This window comes from Argiope bruennichi, chromosome 2, assembly GCF_947563725.1.
Source record: "Argiope bruennichi chromosome 2, qqArgBrue1.1, whole genome shotgun sequence".
NCBI lineage: Eukaryota > Metazoa > Arthropoda > Arachnida > Araneae > Araneidae > Argiope > Argiope bruennichi.
Window position 1 is genome coordinate 56,590,388 of NC_079152.1, and position 19,138 is coordinate 56,609,525.

The following is a 19,138-nucleotide window of genomic DNA, read 5'->3' on the forward strand; positions in this document are numbered from 1 at the left end:
ATATTATCTTAGATCTACTGTGTATGTGAGCCTGATGCAGGTATAATCTGTAAAAATGAAATTTTATCCTGCTTAATATGGTGTAGAAGTTTGGAGAGAAAGATGCTGGTTCAGACATGGTCCTCGTTATTTAACGAAAGTTGGAAATTATGAGGTGTGTCATCCTTTGTGTAGAATGAAACAATGTTGATCTTAGTAAAACTGTTGCATTAATTTTCTAATGAACGTGTTGCTGAAAATCCTTTAGAAACTGATCAATATGTATCATGATGTATACTGGTTATTATATAAGTAAATTCTGAAATGCAAATATCACAAAATTTATATTTTCAAGTTAATATCTTTGGCTCATATTTAACACAGGTCTATATGTAAATGCTGAAATCTGTATTTAAATTTCACAACTTTCATTATTTAAAGTGCATTTCATTATTTTCTTATTCCTTTTTCAAACTTAAATTGCCATACATTTGTAACATTTTATACTTCTTAAAAGAGAGAGAGAGAAAAACGAAAGAAAAATTAGTTGTATTATTTCATTACTGAAATAATACAACTAATTTTTTAACTAATACAACTTATACTTATTTTTAATATATATATATATATATATATATATATATATATTTGGACCACTTTGGTAAAAATAACAGCATACATTAATCTTGATTTTGGTTCTGTTTATTTATGTGATACATGGACATATATTTTTTGCCACAATGTGCTGTCAAGATCTTTAGTGGATGAATGAATATTCATATCATCCTTTAATGCATCGAGGTCATTATTTAACAAAGGCTAAGCAAATGAATAAAAACCTCATGTTTTTAGCATCAACTGTCTGCAATTCAAGCTCTGTGATTCCTAACATTATCATTTTGAAAAATTCCATCAATATCAGGGAAGAAGTAGGCCATTGAAGGAATAAGTTTGTTTCTGTTTTTGATATAGGTTGATAGTTTATTTTTTTGCATTCTGTAATACATCCTGTCTGTGTGTGGGTGTAATTCTTTTTCCCTAATTGCTTTGAAATAGTGCATTGCATTCTACTTCTGCACTGTTTAAAGCAGATAATGAGTGCTGACAAGCAAGTTTTTCAGTATGCATGTGTTTTGTGATGTTTTAGAATTTACATGTATGAATTTACCTTCTTAAATTACGTCTTAAAATTTGTTTTCAGAATTTTAAAGCATAAAGAATTTAAGTATTTTTTAAATGTTATTTTCTAATTTTTTTTAGGCTTTTGTTGTTTTAAACATAATATAATATTTTGATTTAATTTTGAATATTTAGAGAAAAATATTTATTTCTGTAAATTGATTTATACATTTTTCAAAATTTATGAATGAAACTTTTTGAAAAAATTTATCAATTAATTTTAATGAATAAAACACCATCTTTGGTTTTTTTAATTAATTTTAGTTTGTTAAAAATCTTTTGTTGTTATTTTCTTTCTCCTTGAAATATTTATTTTCTATTTAAGGTACACGCCTCCTAACAGGTGGTTCAAACATTCAATTATGGCAATTGTCAATAGCTGGCGAAGATGACATCATAGAAGAAGAACCAACAAACATTCAAGTGAAATGTACTGGAGATGATGGTGTTGTAACTGACATAGATGAACAGTGTAAATGGAACTGCATCTGGTCATGCAGGTATATCTAGAATTTCATTATTTATGACTTCTCTAAATGTTGAGTATTACATAATGCTATTTATTATACAAATAATGTATCAGTTACAGGTAATGCAAGGTCAGTATACTTTGAATTATCTATGAAAATTAACTATGAAATGCAAAGTATAATAATTGTCATTATTATTAACTGTATGAAATATTTGTATTGTATTACTAATAATCAAAGTTATCTTTGATCATCAAATAAAAAAGGCTTAATTGAAGTTTTCATTCAGTTTTAAAATCATTCATTTGAATATGAAATTGTAATAGGTTGTTTTTTATTAAATTATTATGGAGAAATAGTTTAAACAAGGAATGGAATAATTCCAATATTTGTTTATTAATACCTTCTTGATTTCTGAATTGGTTTATAATAAACTTTTCTGACTGTGATATGTTAAAAAGCCTCTAATATGTTATAAATTTCAGAATTGCAGAAAATATCAAATTGATAATGTTTTCAATTCTATTGGTTTCTAAGATTTAATAAATTTATTTAAGTTCATTTTTTCATTTCAAAAATATTGTTTATTTTCATTCTTTAGTCTTTTGATTAAGATTTTCATATTTTAGTTTATTTGAGCATCCCATTTAAACATTTTAATTAAAAATTATCTGTATGTCTGAAGTATTTTTATTCATTTTTCTTGACGAATGTTTTTGTTATGGAAGAACAGCAATTCAATAATATTAATTATTTTGGATCAAATGTTTTGGTTTCAAATCTTTGTTAAGACTAATGAGACAAATTTTGTTTTAAATAGAATTAAGATCCTCATAAATTTTCGTTGGAGTATTTGTTTTGTTTTCTATAAATTCAAATTAAATTTAAAGATTGTTGTTTTCTTAATTTGTAAATAAACACCTTTGTTCCATTAAAAAAGATCTTCATTTTGAATTCAAAATATTTACCTCTTTAAATATCATATGAATCATATTAAACAAAAATTTGAATTTATTTGAATGTATTTTTTAAGATTATTCTGCATATATAAGGTAACTGCTCTGTAGAAATTTGTCTGTCATTTTTTTTTCTTTTTGAAAATTAGGATGTTATAAACATGTATATTTACTTTATTTATAAAGGGAAAATAGCTTTGTATTGAAAAATTGCATGATTTCAAAAAATTTTCATTCTTTCAATAAAAAAGAAAAAAAAAAAAAACTTTTAATTTGTAAGGGATTTTTCATTCTCTTTGAATTTAATGTTTGCAAGCCTACTGCTTTTGGCTGTACAATGTTGAATGTTTTAATTGACCCAAAACATGTTATATCTAAATATCTATATTAAGATGTATAATTCATTTTATTCATAGAATTCTTAGTTACTTTTTGAAATAATAAAAGTTTATTACAATGTATAATTAATAATTTCCCATATGTATATCTTTGTAAGATGAATATATATATATATATATATATATATATATAATATGATTATTAAACATTCTTGGTTTAAGGAAAAGCAGGCATGAAGTTTTATAACGATATCTTTTATTCTACAGTACATTAAGGAAAAATTCCAATTTTTATCAATTTATATTTCTTTATAAGAATCATGGACAGTAGTAGATGAAGTCTGAGCAGAGAGCAAGGAAAAGATCTCATTTTTCTACTTTATTGTTAATCCCTCTTATTAAATAAAAAAAAATTCTCCTTCTGTTTTACTGTGTTTTTCTTTCTGTCAGTGTCATAAAATTTGCAATACGTGCCTTTCAAATTTTAATTAGAGAATTAATTTATATATGCAATTTTAGCATCATATTAATCTTTTGTCTTTTTCCCCTCCTAAATACAGAACAGCACAGTCTGTTGCATTTTTGAAATTCTCGCCTGATGGTACCTTGTTTGCTTCAGCTGGTAGTGCAGATCGCTTAGTGAAAATTTGGTATAGCAGTAAAATTGGTTAGTAAAAGAAAGCTTCAGAATACTTCTCAGTAATTATTTTTTGTGATTTTAGTATTTGCAAATATTTTGACAGAAACTAGTGTTCATATTATTTTTAAATTTCTATAAATGATATGTTTGTTATGTTTAATAATTAAATATAGCTTAATGCTTTTGGTAAAAAGTATTTTTTGTCTAATTTACTTTTTATTTAAAAGTTTTTCTTAGTTTTTGTGAATTTCATGAATTTTTTCAACATTTTTATAATTAATAACTACAATATAAATTTAATAATTTTTATTTACAACTCATTAAGTATTGCTAATGATGGAACTAAAGTTAAAAATTTATTTTTAGTGAGCTTTTCATCACAACATCATTCTGGTCATTCAGGAGCAGTGAATTATACTTTTATTTATATTGCTCATCCTCGAGCTGTTTCTGGTTTGTCATGGAGAAAAACAAGCAAGTTTATGCCAAAGTAATTATTGTGGTTTTTATTTTATAGTAGATTAAATTAAAAAAATACAGAAATATAAAAATTACATTCTGCATTTTATTTTAAAAATATAGAATTTTGTGTTAATATATATTTTTTGAATGTGTTACAGCATATTTTATTTAATTTTCAGTTTAGCTTTGTTCTATTTGTATTTTTGTAAAAGTGTTAAAATTAACAACTAGTCTTAATTTTCTCATCATCTTGAACCGATTATTAATTATTGGCAACTGTGAACTAAATTTATATAACATTCTTAAAATTGAAAGTTTTTAAAGAATGTACTTATTTTAAATTTTTGCTCTTGAAATCTAATTTTAAGATGTTTATTTTATTCACTTATTCTGTGTTTATATTATACTCAAATTTATAAATAAAAGTTGTTAAAATAAGAATTAAAGAATAAGAATATTAATTAATTAAAGATAGAATTTTCCTGTAAAATGAATATTGTAAAAAAGATTTACATATAACACCTCTAATTAAAAAAAAATCACCTTTGTATTTCTTGGTCATTTTTCATTATATAACTCATTCATCTTTTCTTAATATAAAGTTTTATGTTAAAAATTTCAATTTGGTTAATTTTTTTATGGAAAAATTTGACTGTAACACTGTAAAAATTTATTGTATAATTGCTTTGAAATGGATTTTTTAGGGATTCTGTAGCAAACATGTTGTTAACTTCTTGTCGAGATAATATTTGCCGCATTTGGGTGCAATCTTTGATGCCTGAAGATGGTTTAGTTGATTTACAACAGATAGACAGCATTGCTAATCAAAATCTTCGAGTACAAACACAGCGACACAGAAAGAAAATCATGCAGAGATTAAAACATATGAAGTAAGTTTTACAAGTAAATTAATGAGTAATTATTAATTTTTAAAAACTACATCTACTGAAAATTTAATTACTATTTTTACCTTAGGTAATGTTTTACTCTTTAAACAATTTTTTAAATTTATTGTTGTTTATGAAAAATAATAGCTTTCATGCAAAAATAGGAGTTTTTTCTTTTTTGTACTGTTGGATTTGGAAAATATATTTGAAAAAACAAAAATTGGTATATTAAATTTTAGTCTTGATTCATTTGCTTTTGTAAAATAAATATTTTGTTGCAATGGTCAGCATAGATAAAAGTAATAATTCTGATCTTTCTGTCTGTTTTGAATATATTGAAAAAATTGTAACATTTTTTTAATGTGACTGATAGGATTTATGTGGTCCTTGAGAAATACTTGAATTTATTTTGCTAACTCATGGCCCTGGAAAAGTACCCAGTTTTTCATGCAATCTTTGAAAGTCCTTGAAAGATAGAAGAAATATATATCTTTATTACTTACAATTATTTATTACAATTTATTACTTATCTTTATTACTTACAATTTATTTACAATATTACTTTTTGGGAGAGATGAAAAAAAAAAAAAAAGTTTGTGATTTGATTTTGTTATTAGAATTTCAACAACAGAAAAAAAGATGTTGCTATCAATCACAAATTTTTTCTGTTTGTGTAGTTTGAAATAGAGGGAGGGTGTAAGTAGGGTTACTACTACAACTTCTAAGGAATCTTTAACAGATCCTGTAATCAGAAATATTATTATTAGGTTATTCATTGTATATTGACAGTGTTTAGAAAGTGCAGAATTAAAAACTCCCTGAATGAGTTTGGAGAGCTCAAATAGCACCTGTATGAAGATTTCAAAATTGTTCCAAGAAATATTTCCTGACGATAAGTTTGCAGAAAAGTTCTGTGGGCCAACAAAATGTTCTTACTTAATTTCGTGTAATTCCATACATGGCAGATATTTTATTAATCTAATTTCTAATGTTAATGTTTCTTGTTATAAATTGTCCAAAGATTCCTCAGTGAGAAAGGAGATTTATGTCCAATTTTCAGAGAGTGGGAAAATTCCCAAGAATTTTTGCCGAACTGATATCTACAGAATGCATTTGCTGCTGAATATTTAATCAAAATATAAGATGACTTGTTTTTATATATGGAAAAGGGCAAGTTTCTTACTCAAGAACTTAAATCATCAAAATTTTTTGAAAGTACAACTAGCATTCATTTGTAATCAAACATTTTCTTATAACTGACCGAAATTATTAACTATTTTTAACATTTGATGAGAGAGACAGTCAACTTCTTTTATTTTCAGTGCAAAATATGAGAAAAAAAAAGTTTTCTGGTTGTTTGGAACATTCAATGTCATATTGAAGGCTCAAGATCTTTAAATACTAAAATAAATAAATCTGATTTTTCAAATGACTATTTATTTGCCAATGTCAGCAAACTTGCTACTGGATTCTTTGGAAACAGAATGCTAGAATGGCCTTCTAAAAAAAAAAAAAAAAAAAAAAAAAAGAAACAGTTTTGAGATTTGAAACATGAATGTTCAAACTTTAAATGAAGATTTATAAAAAAAGTGTTGGATAAGTTTCTTTACAATCATGCATGTTAAAATATTTTGATATGATGAAAAGGCCTATTAAACCATTTCTTGTTTTAATTAGATGAAAAACATTTTTTCCGTTCTTAGACATTCCAATAGGAATAGAAGAAACAAATTTTAATTCTATTTTAATATAATTTAGTAATTTTTTTATTCATGTGACTAGTAGCTTTAGTTGAATTTGAGAAGTTTGAAGTTACAAATTGAAATGACAAATTTGAATCAAAATAAAGTGAATGTTGAAAATGTCACAAAAAGGCATGGAAAATAATTAAGATTCTGATGACATTATTCTATATCCTGATCATAGTTGAAGAGTGATTTTTTTTATATTAAAAAAATGTGGTTGTAAACCTTAAAGAATATAAGTTGTCAAACACTTGGTTGCAGATGAATTAAAAAAACCATGGTGAAGTAAAGAATTTTCTGATTGCAAAAAAATGTGGATTATAAATGAAGAAATATCCATTTTTATTATGTTTAAAATGATAATGAGTAAAGATAGCAATCTTAATATGTAAAAAAAAAGTAAGAAAGCACACTGTAGATGAACTTAAATGAGTTAAAACCAAATTAGTGAAAAATTGATGTATGATTAGTGTTTTAGCACTGTGATAATCTGCAGACAGCAAGTTGAAAACGCAGGGAAGAGATTTTTATAGTATATCAGAATCAAATAGTTATTGGAATCAGACTTTAACAGAGTAGTGTATAATGTAAATTTAAAATATCTTTGCACACTGTTTTTAGTCTATTTGTTTAAATATAAATAAAGGTTTGATTATTTGTGTCTGATTGTTGCATTTTACCCTTCATTCTACTTCTGGTTGAAAGTAAGAGTGGAGATTCTTATAGGATTATTATTTTTTTAATAAATTTTTTGGAATTAAAGTGTGAACATATTTCTGAAGTGAGCATCCCATAGTAGTTTGTGTGATATTAATATCTAGTAATAGCGATGTGGTGGTTACTGGTGAGGCCACTTGCACTGCCATCAATAAGCCTTCTTTGAATTTTTAAGTTATGGCTAAGAAGGATAAGGGCACATTTGAAAATATTGAAAGCATTTGATTGAAATCTATAATTTATCTTTTTATGTTTAAAATATATAATTTTATGGCTCTTGAATTTTTTGAAAAAGATTTGTGAAAGTTCTTTGAATTTTTTATCCTTAATAAGAGTGGGAATCCTGATGGGATTTTGAGGACAATCTATTATTTTTAAGTTGCTAAATGAAAAATTCCAATTGTTTATTCTGAGAAGTGACATTGCTTCTGAGCAAGCATTCATTTGTAATTTTTGAAATGAACTTCAAGTTTTCATTATATTTATTTAGAAATCAAATTTTCAATTAAAATAATTTGGGTGAGGGAAAGGTCATGCTTTCCACCAAATCCTTTTCTTGTTTAAAATATAAAGTGTCAGTGTACTTGAGAGATTCGTATGTTAAAAGTATGATAACTTAATTGAATAATTTCAATATTACTGTCATATTTAATTCTATATTTGTAGATTGATAATGTTTTGTTAATACCATGCACAAATTACTTCATTTTGTGCCTTAGACAATCTTCAACAAAATTTACTATGAATAGATACTTGGACATTTATATAAAATTTTGATAATCTTGAATTAATAGGAATTGATTAGTTTATTATAGATTATATTGCTCATATGTTAGAATATTGTTATTATTAATTTTGCATTAAATGTTATTGAGCTTGAAATCTGTTTCATTTAGGTCTTTCAATCAGTTAAAAAAACATCAAGCTAGTCAGTTCACAGAAGATCCCCATGAGCCTATAAGTATTCTTCCTAGCACTTACAGTGTTCATGATTTCCATTGTTTCGGAATGCAAGGATCAGGAGTAACGCCAAGCTTGCATTTCCATTTAGCTGGAACTATTGATGCGAAAGCAGGTAGTATGTATTATAATTACTTTATTCAGTAAAATTATGCTTATGGATCATTATGTAATTCTCGCTATAATTCAGTAAAAGAGATTTCATATTAAGAGAAAACTGTAGGTACTACAGAAATAATATTAAATTCTTTTTCAGACATTCCTTTGGTACCTAGTTTAGTAGGCAGCCATACAAAAGATCCTAATTTCGTTGTACATTGGATGAATAACAAAGAAATGGCCTTTACTCATGCTGCTGAACATCTACTTCAAGATGTCAGTGACAAAGTTCTTCAATTACAGCATAAGAAAGATATGGCAATTTTAGATCATGATGTCGATAAACTTAACTCTGAAAGTAAGTTCTAAATTAAGATTTTTTAATTCATTAGATGATTTTCTAGGATTGTCATATAATGATACAATTCTTAAAAATTATTTATGAACCTATGTTTATTACTAACTTGAGCTTCTTTTTCATAAAGATTCCATTTAAAGACCATACTTATTACCTGATTTATATACCAGAACCTGATTTAAAGTAAAAAAAAAAGTCATTCCAAGATAAGAATAACAAATGATTTGCAGCAATTATTTTTCCATATAAATGATGTCCTGTCTTCCTTGAATTGCTATTACAGTAAAAAGCCATGAAATTTTCTCATAATTAATTTATATTTCTTCAGATAATCAGTGTTCACATATTCATAATTTATACCTATTATGCAAATTTTTTTATCCTCTCTATAGAAATTTTATTTTATATTTTTTTTTGAAAAACCTTGGTATCTGACAAATGTTTACATTATAAAGATTTTCAATGTATAAAAGTTCTATATGAGTTTGCTGCATTTCATTGTTTTTAAATATGTATTTTAATGGAGCATTTAATTAAAATTAATTAAAAATTAATTTTTAATTAATTTTTTTTCCAGATAAAGTTGCCAATGGTAGAAGAAGCAGCCATCCAAAATCGGAATCTTCTGAAAACATTAATGAACCTTTAGCTAGCAAACAGAATTCCCCTTCAGCATCATCATCTACATCTATTGCCACTGATAGTTCTACATCTCAATCACAGGTATTGAATACATTTGAGTTATATAAATATTTTAACTACAATAATATTTATATACTACTTAAAATAAAATATAATTTCTTAAATATTGAAAAATATTATAAAAAAGGTAGAATTGAACAATTTCAATTAATTATAATGTTTGTTTACATGAGCATAGAATATGCCCAATAATTAAAAAAACGAGTGAAAATCATTTTTTTAAATTATATGAATTACATTCAAGAGAGTTAATTTTTATTGATTTATATTTTGGGAACTATGCTTTGAAATTTGACGCATATAAGAGTTTTACAATGATATACAGTTTGAGTAAATCATAAGTCATCAGAATATATCAAAGTAAATATATAAATTATCAGAAATCATTATGTGGAGAACTGCTATGCAATGAACTTCAATTTTTTTTAAATAATGAATTTGTGTCTTAACTTATGTGACTGTAATGAAAACTGTATTTATAATGTGATAGCAATTTTAATGGTGTAATTCTTATCATTTTTAATATTAATGGGGGAGTCAGCATTTATCTTAAAGTTGCATTTATTAATGATGAATTACTATTAATACACTTACTGATTCGAACTGTGGCATATATTGGCTATTTAATGACATAAATTCAATTTAGAGGGAGGGGAGAGGGAATTTGTAAAATTTTCATGAAAATATATTTTTTAATAAATATAATCTGCAATTTTGTGCAAATATAATATAATATTAAATGCCATACTACATGGTTATCATATTGATGGTCATCAAATATTGTAGCAATTCTTTGAATTATACTTGACTTGTACACTTTTTAAGAAAATAAAAGGCACCAGACTTCGTGTGACCTTAAGACAATTTTGTCATTATTTTATTTTTTTAAGCAAAAGCACAATTCAAAGTAGGGATATGATTAGTTAATTGTACTATTTTTATTGTTATGAATTGCTATAGTAATAATTGCTTAGTAAAATGTCCTGTTTACAAGTTTAGGGTGTGCTATAAATTCTTGCAATCATAGTAAAAAAAATAATGCTTTAAAAATAGTGGTATGCAGGAATATGTCCTAAAATTTTGGATTTTTTTAGACTTCAAAAATTATTAAAAAATGACTGATGGATGATGCTCACATGTCAAACCGAGATGGTTTGTGCAAATCAAGATAACTATAAAACACAAGGCTGGAAATGGATCCGTTTTTCAATGCCAGCAGCATACTATCATTACTGGATGGAGCATCAGTGCTTAAACTTCTCTATAAGAACAGTGATTGCATGACTAAAGCATTGCGAAATGTCTGCATGGTGAGAAGAATAAAGACGAAAAAAATAGGAGTTTGAAGGAATGTCTTCAAAATGACATACGGTCCATCAGTGTGGACCATGTCCCTGTTGTACAAAGTGTCATGGGGAATTTGGGAGCCGAGATATCAACAGAGAGTAGCAGTGCACGTGAAGCTGAGAAAGTAACGTGGATTTCGGAAACTTTGACCTGATGCATTCTGCATGGAATCTTGAAACTGCATCTGTACAAAATACAAGCATTTCATCAATTATTGCCAGCAGATTCTGTTGAAGGACAATCCTTGCAGTATGCATGCTTGCATAAATGGAATATAACTCGCAGGGGTTGCCGAACTTCATGTGGATAGATAAAGTCTATTTTTCGTTGCATTGTGCTGTCAATACGCAAAACATTCCTGTCTGAGCAACATCAAAATCTCATTAGTTCATGTCCAAACCATTGCATTTTCTGCATGTGACTGCTTGGTGTGGTTTCTCCACATCCTTCATTCTGCGCCCATTCTTTTCAAGAGCATTGTCCTGTAACCGGTTGAAAATCCTGTTTCATCACTGCAGAACAATGTTTTACCTTTCTGTGTAACCATGTTGTGCCTGCTTTGCAGCAAAGACGTGCATTTCCTGCTGTCACTTTCATGCAGGATGATGCCCATCTCATGTTGCTAATTCTGTTCATTCCTCCTAGACACATTCACTGAGGAGCGAAGTGATAAGCTCAGATTAAGTGACCCTTACCATCACCAGACCTTACGCCAGCGAACTTTTGGTTGTGGGGATACTTAAAGTCCCATGTCTACTGAGGATCTACTTTGGTAGAACTGAAAGCAGCCATTCAGCGGATCATTGGTGGAATCAATGCAGACATGCTCAGCTGTAATAGTTGTAGCTATGTGCCTCACTTGTTTAATATCTTTTGTGGCAATCATATTGAACATCTTTTGCTTTAAAATAAAAGGCACTGTGTTAAGTTACTGAGCCTGTTTTTCTGATTTACATAAACCATTTCTGAACATATTCCTGCAAACTGCAATTTTTTGGAGTATTACTTTTTTATTATAATTTTTTGAAGTCTGCTCCAATTTATGGCACACCCTGTATCACTAATTGCTGAATTGTATGCATTACGCATACTTTATTGAATGGATGTTATATTTATAAATGATGTTTAGCAAATATATGAAAATTATGTTACTTTTGCATTATTTTCTTTTTAGTTGCTTTACATAATTGATTGGTCATTTATAATTTTGATTTGAAATATGTGTGTACTTGTTAAAATAATACATTGATTTACAAAATTTTCTTTTCATTATATTCCATGAAAAATAATATTCCCACCAAAATGCTCATTTCTGGTCTTTTTCTTTTTACATTTTAGAGTGTTTCTGGTGACTTCATCGACAGAAAAATTGAAAAACTACTCCGTGACTGGCATAGATCACAAGATCTATTATTCAGTGTTTATCCTGTTGATGGTAGCTTTTTAGTATGGTTGGTATTTTTTTTTTCACATTTTACATTTAATTTTTCACACTAAGAGTTGTTTCAGCTATTTGCAAATATAAATTTAGGTCAGAAATGCTTTTTATGATTGTTTTCATCATAAATTCAAAATGTTCATGGATGTGCATTCTTGATTTAATGCAATTGTGTGGAAATTAATATTTGATAATGATAAATTAAATTCTTTTCCTATAATGAATGCAATAAAATTAATGTCATAGAATTATTTTGGGATAATTTATTAAAATAGAAAATCATTCTTGTTTATAAATGAGAACATAATAAAAAAAAAGGGAAATGTTTTGCTTGAAGTTTATTATATGATTAAATCAGAACTTATATTTCTTGAATTTTTAATTTTACGAATATACAAATATTTTTATTATGCTTTTCTAATGCTAGATAGAATAGTAATAGAATCAGTTGGGTTAAAAAGTTTTTATGTAAAATATCAGATACTTTAACAATCGTTGAAATTAGTACAATGACCTTTTGTTTAGAATTTTGAATATTAAATAAATATTGACATTTTTTTTCTTCAGATTTTAAGTTTATGAAGTTTGTTAAAAAATGTGATATAGATAATCAAAAAAGAATTTCTATCTCTATTTTTTAATAAAACATTTATTAATGAGAATTGTATTTCAGGTCAGTTGATTGGTTGGATGAATATCATCCTGGTTCCTTTCGCCAAGCCATCGTGAATTTTGCTTCTCGCATTCCTAATGCAGTTCCTCTTGGTGATGCTGCTACAATGTCTCATAACATTTTTATGTATTCACCACATGCTGGCTTGGATCTTCGTCTAGCTATAAGTGCAGCTGTATCTGAACAAATGATTAAAGACAAAGCTGAGAAAACCGAAGATGGTGATGCTCAACAACCTGTTCTCGATTATGCTCAGTGGAAGCATAATTGTAATAAGCAGCTTTCTCAATACTGTGCTCTGAGTTCTACTACTCCTACTGTATGCATGTTAACTAAACATAGCAATGGGAGCTTAAATTTGTGGCATGTATCTTTTGCAGACACTTCTCCATATACTCAGGTAATAAAATATATTTTGGTCTAAAGTAATTTTTTGGTGTTTTAGGCTTGTTCCTTTATAAGTTATTTTGTCATTGCTACAGTTTTTTGCATTAATATTTAAATAATGCAATTTTAAAATGTGATTAATTCATATTGTTCTTATTTTTTTAATGTTCTAAAAAGAGAATTCTTCAGAAAAATAAAAAAATGCATTGCTCTAAAGTAAGAGTTGATAACTTTTCTGTGTTTTAAAGCTTCTAAACTTCTACTTTCTGAATTCATTTTTATCTGAAAAAATTTGAATGTCATCTTAGAATAATTAATAAATGAGAAAATGAAAAATTAATTATTAAATTTAAAATACTTATTTAACAAATTTTAGTTATTATTTAAGGATTTTATTTGCAATATATACTAATGTATAATTGCTTATCTGAATTAAAAAAAAGGTGCATCATTAATATTATGATTCTCTTGCACCTATTTTTTCTTGTTGTCCTCCTCTCTTATAGTTCTGTTCCATAGTTAAAAAAGCCTTTGCTTTTGAATAATCTTACAAAATTCTCGTATTTCTTGAATAACTATCATTTTATTTATAAAATTTTTATCAAATGCATTAAAATTAATAATTGATTTATATAAACTTTGATATTTAAATTCCTTACCTTATTGGTGTGGCATTTTAATGAAAACTGATGCAAATGTTTAGTGATGCATTATACTTGTTTGTTGCTAAGCAGTGCTAAACTCTGGATTAAAAAAGTTATCTTAGAGATTATTCATTGTTTTCATTTTTTCATTTCATTCATTTTTTTTTTCAAAAAAGTATTTGTCATGAAAACATATATGCCTTATAGATACATATAAGATCATTATACACTTAGATATTTTTTTTTTCTTTAGTAAGGTTTCTTTCTATTTGCTTTGACTTCATGACAAATGGGATATAAATCTTATTAGCTATATAATCATTATATTGGAAATTAATAAATCTAATTAAAATTTCAGAAGCATAGTATTTTATATAAACTGAATAATTCTTAATTTTGGAAGAATAATTCAATTTCAAAAAAACTTATTCAGAATTCTAACCTTCAAATATTTTTATTTTGATTCTGTGATGAAGTTTGTTTAGAGATTAGTTTTCATGCCTTACTTCACCATAAACTCTGGTTTTCTCCTTAAAAAAAAATGCAGTTTTAGTGTTATTTTTTGTCATTTCCTTATCATTTTTGTTTTTAAGCTTAATTTTTAAACTATAATTTTAAAACATAAATTATATTGATAAGTATCAGCTCATTAACTTTTTAATGTGCTCAGTTAAGTTTACTTGTGCTCTAAACATAGTGAGCTCTTTGCATAGTGAGTGGTTAAATGAGATAAAAAATAAGTCTTTTAAAATGAAGTAATTAATGCTGAGAACTCTTTCTTTGTCTAGAAGTGACTTATTAAATTGCTAAGAAAAATTATGCTTATTATAATGTTAAACAAAGTTGCTTATGAATTGTTACCTTTTTTAAGAAGAAGGGTGGTAAAAGAAAAAAAGAATTTAATGATTATTCTTTGTTTGTTATGCATATAATTTAAATTTTGTTGGATTTTTTTTTTTTTGTACAGGTATTAAGCATTGGGCATTTTACACGTGTTTGTGGTCATCGGTTTCGTATAAATGATGTCACCTGCCATCCAGTTCTTCCTTTATTATTGACCACATCCCATCATAACTTACCTGGTCAAAATCAAAATAATTCAAACCCATCTAGTCCTGCTGCTCCTCTCAGTCCTCGTTGTTGTTACACTCCTTTTATGGGTCTTCAGTCAGGTTTCTGCAGTGAGCTTATACTTTGGAAAGTGGATCCTGTAGGACCTCTTTCTAAATCTGGGGGAGTGACCGAATTAGCCAGAATCAATTCTCCAGAGACAGCAGCATTTGCTAATGTTGCCTGGATACCAACTTTGCTACCTAGGTAAATGATGTTATTTCATTAATTGGTTTATATTTTATCTTATCTCCATCTTGATATATGTAAGATAGAGAAAAAATAGTTCTATTAGAAATATATAAAAACTTTCTAACTGAAGTATTTTAAAGGAAACTGCTTTAGATTCTATTATTAATCAGTACAGTTTATTATAATATTAAAGATTCACTTTTGCAGAAATTAAAATTCATTGTAGTATCCATTTTTGTTTACTGGTCTTTCAGTATCTTAAATTGAACTAAGCAAGAATTTACATTGTCTGTCCTAACATGATGAATGCATTGCTCGAGCTGATTCAAAGTTTGTAAGTTCAATTATCTTTTTCTACAAAAAAAAAAAAAAAAAACTTTTTAATTAGTGATTTGATTTGTTGATAATTGGGATTGAGTTATTTCTGATAATTGTGAAATGAGAGTTGGCACCATTTTACGTGAATGGATTATTAATAAGGATTTATTTTTCACTTATCTTTTATGTAAAGTTGTTAATATGTGATGTTAAATAATATGTTTGCAACTATGTTGCTGGGTTAATATAAGTTGAATAATACAAATTGTTTAATAAATGAATAATAAGAATTTGAGGAATATTTTAAACTTTTTTAGTTTAAATTATATTATATCTCTACTTTTGTTTTGGAGTGTCATATAAAATGCCACCTGTATAAAAATACAATATCTCATTTTGCTTTGCTTTGTGGATGATTAATATCTATATATTAACAATTAACCTAATTGACAACAGGCTGATTCCTCAAAATTATTGTATGCAAAAAATTTCAATAAAATCTTTTATGTGATGTTTTGCTCTAACAGTTTTCCTTCACCAAGTGTTTTTAAATTTGTATAAATATATAATTTTCACTATTTTAGAATCTATATATTTATTTTGTCCAATGAAATTGCACTCTCCTATTCTCTCTATTTGACATCTCAGCTAATATTTGAGCTTTAATCTAAAATGGAATATGCTTAAACTTTAATTAATTTAAACTTGTTTACTGAATGGAAATATGCTGATAAAACACTTAAAGATAGTAAGAAGAATCATTCAGTAACAAATTTTTTTGTACAATACTAAAAATATTCCATGCTTTATGATATATTAGAAATGCTGAATGGAAATATGCTCATAAAACATTTTAAAATAATAAGAGAAATCATTCTGTAACAAAATGTTTTTGCAATACTAAAAATATTCCATGCTTTATGATACATAGAAAATTGTTGCTTATTGACTCAATAAAAATAATTACTACTTGACAATAAGATTTGAAAGCTAGCTTTAAGATCAGTAATATATTTTTAGACTGCATTATAGAATTGCATTTATAATATTACAGAAATGATCAATAATGCTTAGAAATTTATCCGCTATAAAAATTTTCATTTATTGCCTTCTGTTGAAATTAAATTTTATCTGTGATTATTTCAAAAGATCTTTCTCTCTGCATATGCATACGATATTAAAACCATACTTTAAAAGAAAACATATGTAATATGAGAAAATGAATGAAATCTATATACCTTTGCAGTCGGAAATGAAAGTAAACCAAAATACTTGTAGCAATAATAAAATCAATTTGATTTTTACGATGAACATTGAAATGCAATGTTTGTAAAATATGCCTAAAATAATTTTAAAAGTTTTCTAGTTTAAAAAGTTAAAACTAGAATAAAAATTTGTAAATGAAACTGATATCATAGAATGGATATTTTTTTAAAGAATTGCAGATATTGTCAAAATATTTTTAGGATTAATATTTTGGAAGTTATTTAGGAAGAATGTGCACATTTTATTCAATTTTTAAGTAATTAAAAATTTGATTAAGATTTCTAAAGTGGATGAAATTTTAAAATCAATAAAGTATTATGATAAAATGTGAAGGTTAATTCATTATGAAGATAACAAGAATTTATTTGTTTTAAAGAAAGAAAAAAAATCTTAAAAGAAATTAAAAATGTTTGTTAATATGGTCACCAGTGTTTAATAAATTTGTGTTGTCTATTTTATGGACACAAGAAAAATTTAGTTTTTGTCTTAAATGTGAACTATTTGACTTTCTTTTATCTAGAATTAATTATCTGATGCATTTAAAAGCTAAAATATCTAAACAAAACAAATGTAGATACATCAGTTCTTGTTAATCTTTTTTATGTAAATTTTCAATATTAAGATGATTATTTAAGCAAAGGATTTCAATGTATTAAAACTAAAACTATAAATATTATACTAAAACATTACTTTTTTTATATTATTTATTTTTAGTACTACTCAAGGAAGTATATCTAATTCACCAAGTGCTTGTTTTGTGGCATCTGATGGCCATCAACTTCGAGTTTATCAAGCAGTTATAGATGCAAGAACTTTACTAGCAGAAATTTCAAGTTCCTCTCGAAGAAAGAATTCCCAGGTTAAAAATCTTTTATTTCTAAATAATAACAATAATAATAATAATTTTTTTCATAAATCACATTAATTTATTAAAAATTAATCATTAGGACTTTGCGCATTTCAACACATTGTGTCTAGTCACAAGCTTTTTTCTTTTTTCATAACAGTATAAATACAAAAACACCTATTGTTGCCAAATTTTTATTGTTTGTCTTTTAGTTAAAAAATAAAAAATAAGAGTTGGTGATAGGAAATATGTCTCTTATTTAGAATTCATAATATTCATTAAAGCATTATAAAAAAAGTTTGTCCAAAATGACTTTCATATGTAGGAAAATCCCTCCACTACAAACACATACATAGATTTCTTTTAGATATTTGAAGAAAATATGCTAGATAACTAATTTCATACTCCTTTTGCATTTGAGGAATTACAAACAACAATTTGAGTTAAATAAGGGAAATGCTTAAGTTTCTTGAATGACAGTAGAACATAAGTCTTCCTACTCTAATTGAAAAAGTCTAAAGGCATGCAATTTCTTTATAAGTTAATTATGTTATAGTCAGATGATAAAACTTCCATTATATATGAAAAAGTTCCCCAAACACGGGAAAACTTTTTTTTTTACCTAAATATTGCACCTACAACATACTTCTAGGGTTTCATTAAATAAAGTAAAGAATTATATGAAAATACTTTGGCTTCTGTGGAAGTTGATAGTAAAAAGTTTAAAAAAAAAATTCATACACCTCCATTGTACAAAAGTATGGATTTGTAAAATATTTTCTTTATATTTATGTGTTCATACATAAAGTTCTACATTTTTATGTACAAAATTTGGAGAGGTATACTTATTTTTAAATTTAGATGAAAACATTTATTTCAGAAATGCAAATTATTCAATACAGAAAAAACTATAATATACAAATATTTGTTTAGCAATACATAATACAGTCATCAAGACTTCAAAGAAGTTTGATAATCATGCATAATATTGTTCACTTTCATTGGTTGACACGTGACAACTTTGATTTTTTAGGAAAGAGAAGAACAGATAACCTAAACATTTAAAATATCTGGAATGCATTTGAGGAATAAAATTCTTTACTTGCAATTTATTGCTTTCTAAAAGATTAACATATTTTGGTAACATGAAATGTTTGGATATGCTGATGATTTATGTTGTATGCAATCATGATACTATAAGCTAATTGTAGAAGAATACAAACAATGTTTTCCAAACTACTAGCATCTTTTTAAGAAATGTGTTTAGCAGTTAAAAACTTCAGAATTCTTACTTTCCCTGAGAGGAATGCAGAGAATTATCATCATATATATGCCGCAGAAATTGATATTTTGTCTTATTTTTCAAGCTGCCTTCATGCTAGTTTACTTATAGTCAGTCTAGAACTCAACATGCCTCAACAACC

At 26.3% G+C, this 19,138-nt stretch overlaps 1 protein-coding gene across 4 annotated transcripts in view; it reads left to right on the forward strand.

Annotated features, from left to right (window-relative positions):
* The window catches only part of LOC129961682 (dmX-like protein 2), a 92,254-nt gene that overhangs the window by 8,510 nt on the left and 64,606 nt on the right, over positions 1–19,138 (forward strand). For 3 of the 4 annotated variants that reach the window (XM_056075212.1, XM_056075216.1, XM_056075214.1), the window contains exons 6-16: positions 1,484–1,658; positions 3,483–3,589; positions 3,929–4,052; positions 4,729–4,914; positions 8,270–8,451; positions 8,590–8,790; positions 9,368–9,513; positions 12,178–12,290; positions 12,951–13,350; positions 14,949–15,298; positions 17,582–17,726. In XM_056075212.1, coding sequence (XP_055931187.1) covers positions 1,484–1,658; positions 3,483–3,589; positions 3,929–4,052; positions 4,729–4,914; positions 8,270–8,451; positions 8,590–8,790; positions 9,368–9,513; positions 12,178–12,290; positions 12,951–13,350; positions 14,949–15,298; positions 17,582–17,726 — 2,129 coding nt within the window. The remainder of the gene's footprint in view (positions 1–1,483; positions 1,659–3,482; positions 3,590–3,928; positions 4,053–4,728; positions 4,915–8,269; positions 8,452–8,589; positions 8,791–9,367; positions 9,514–12,177; positions 12,291–12,950; positions 13,351–14,948; positions 15,299–17,581; positions 17,727–19,138) is intronic. The other variant, XM_056075215.1, reaches the window with a different exon arrangement.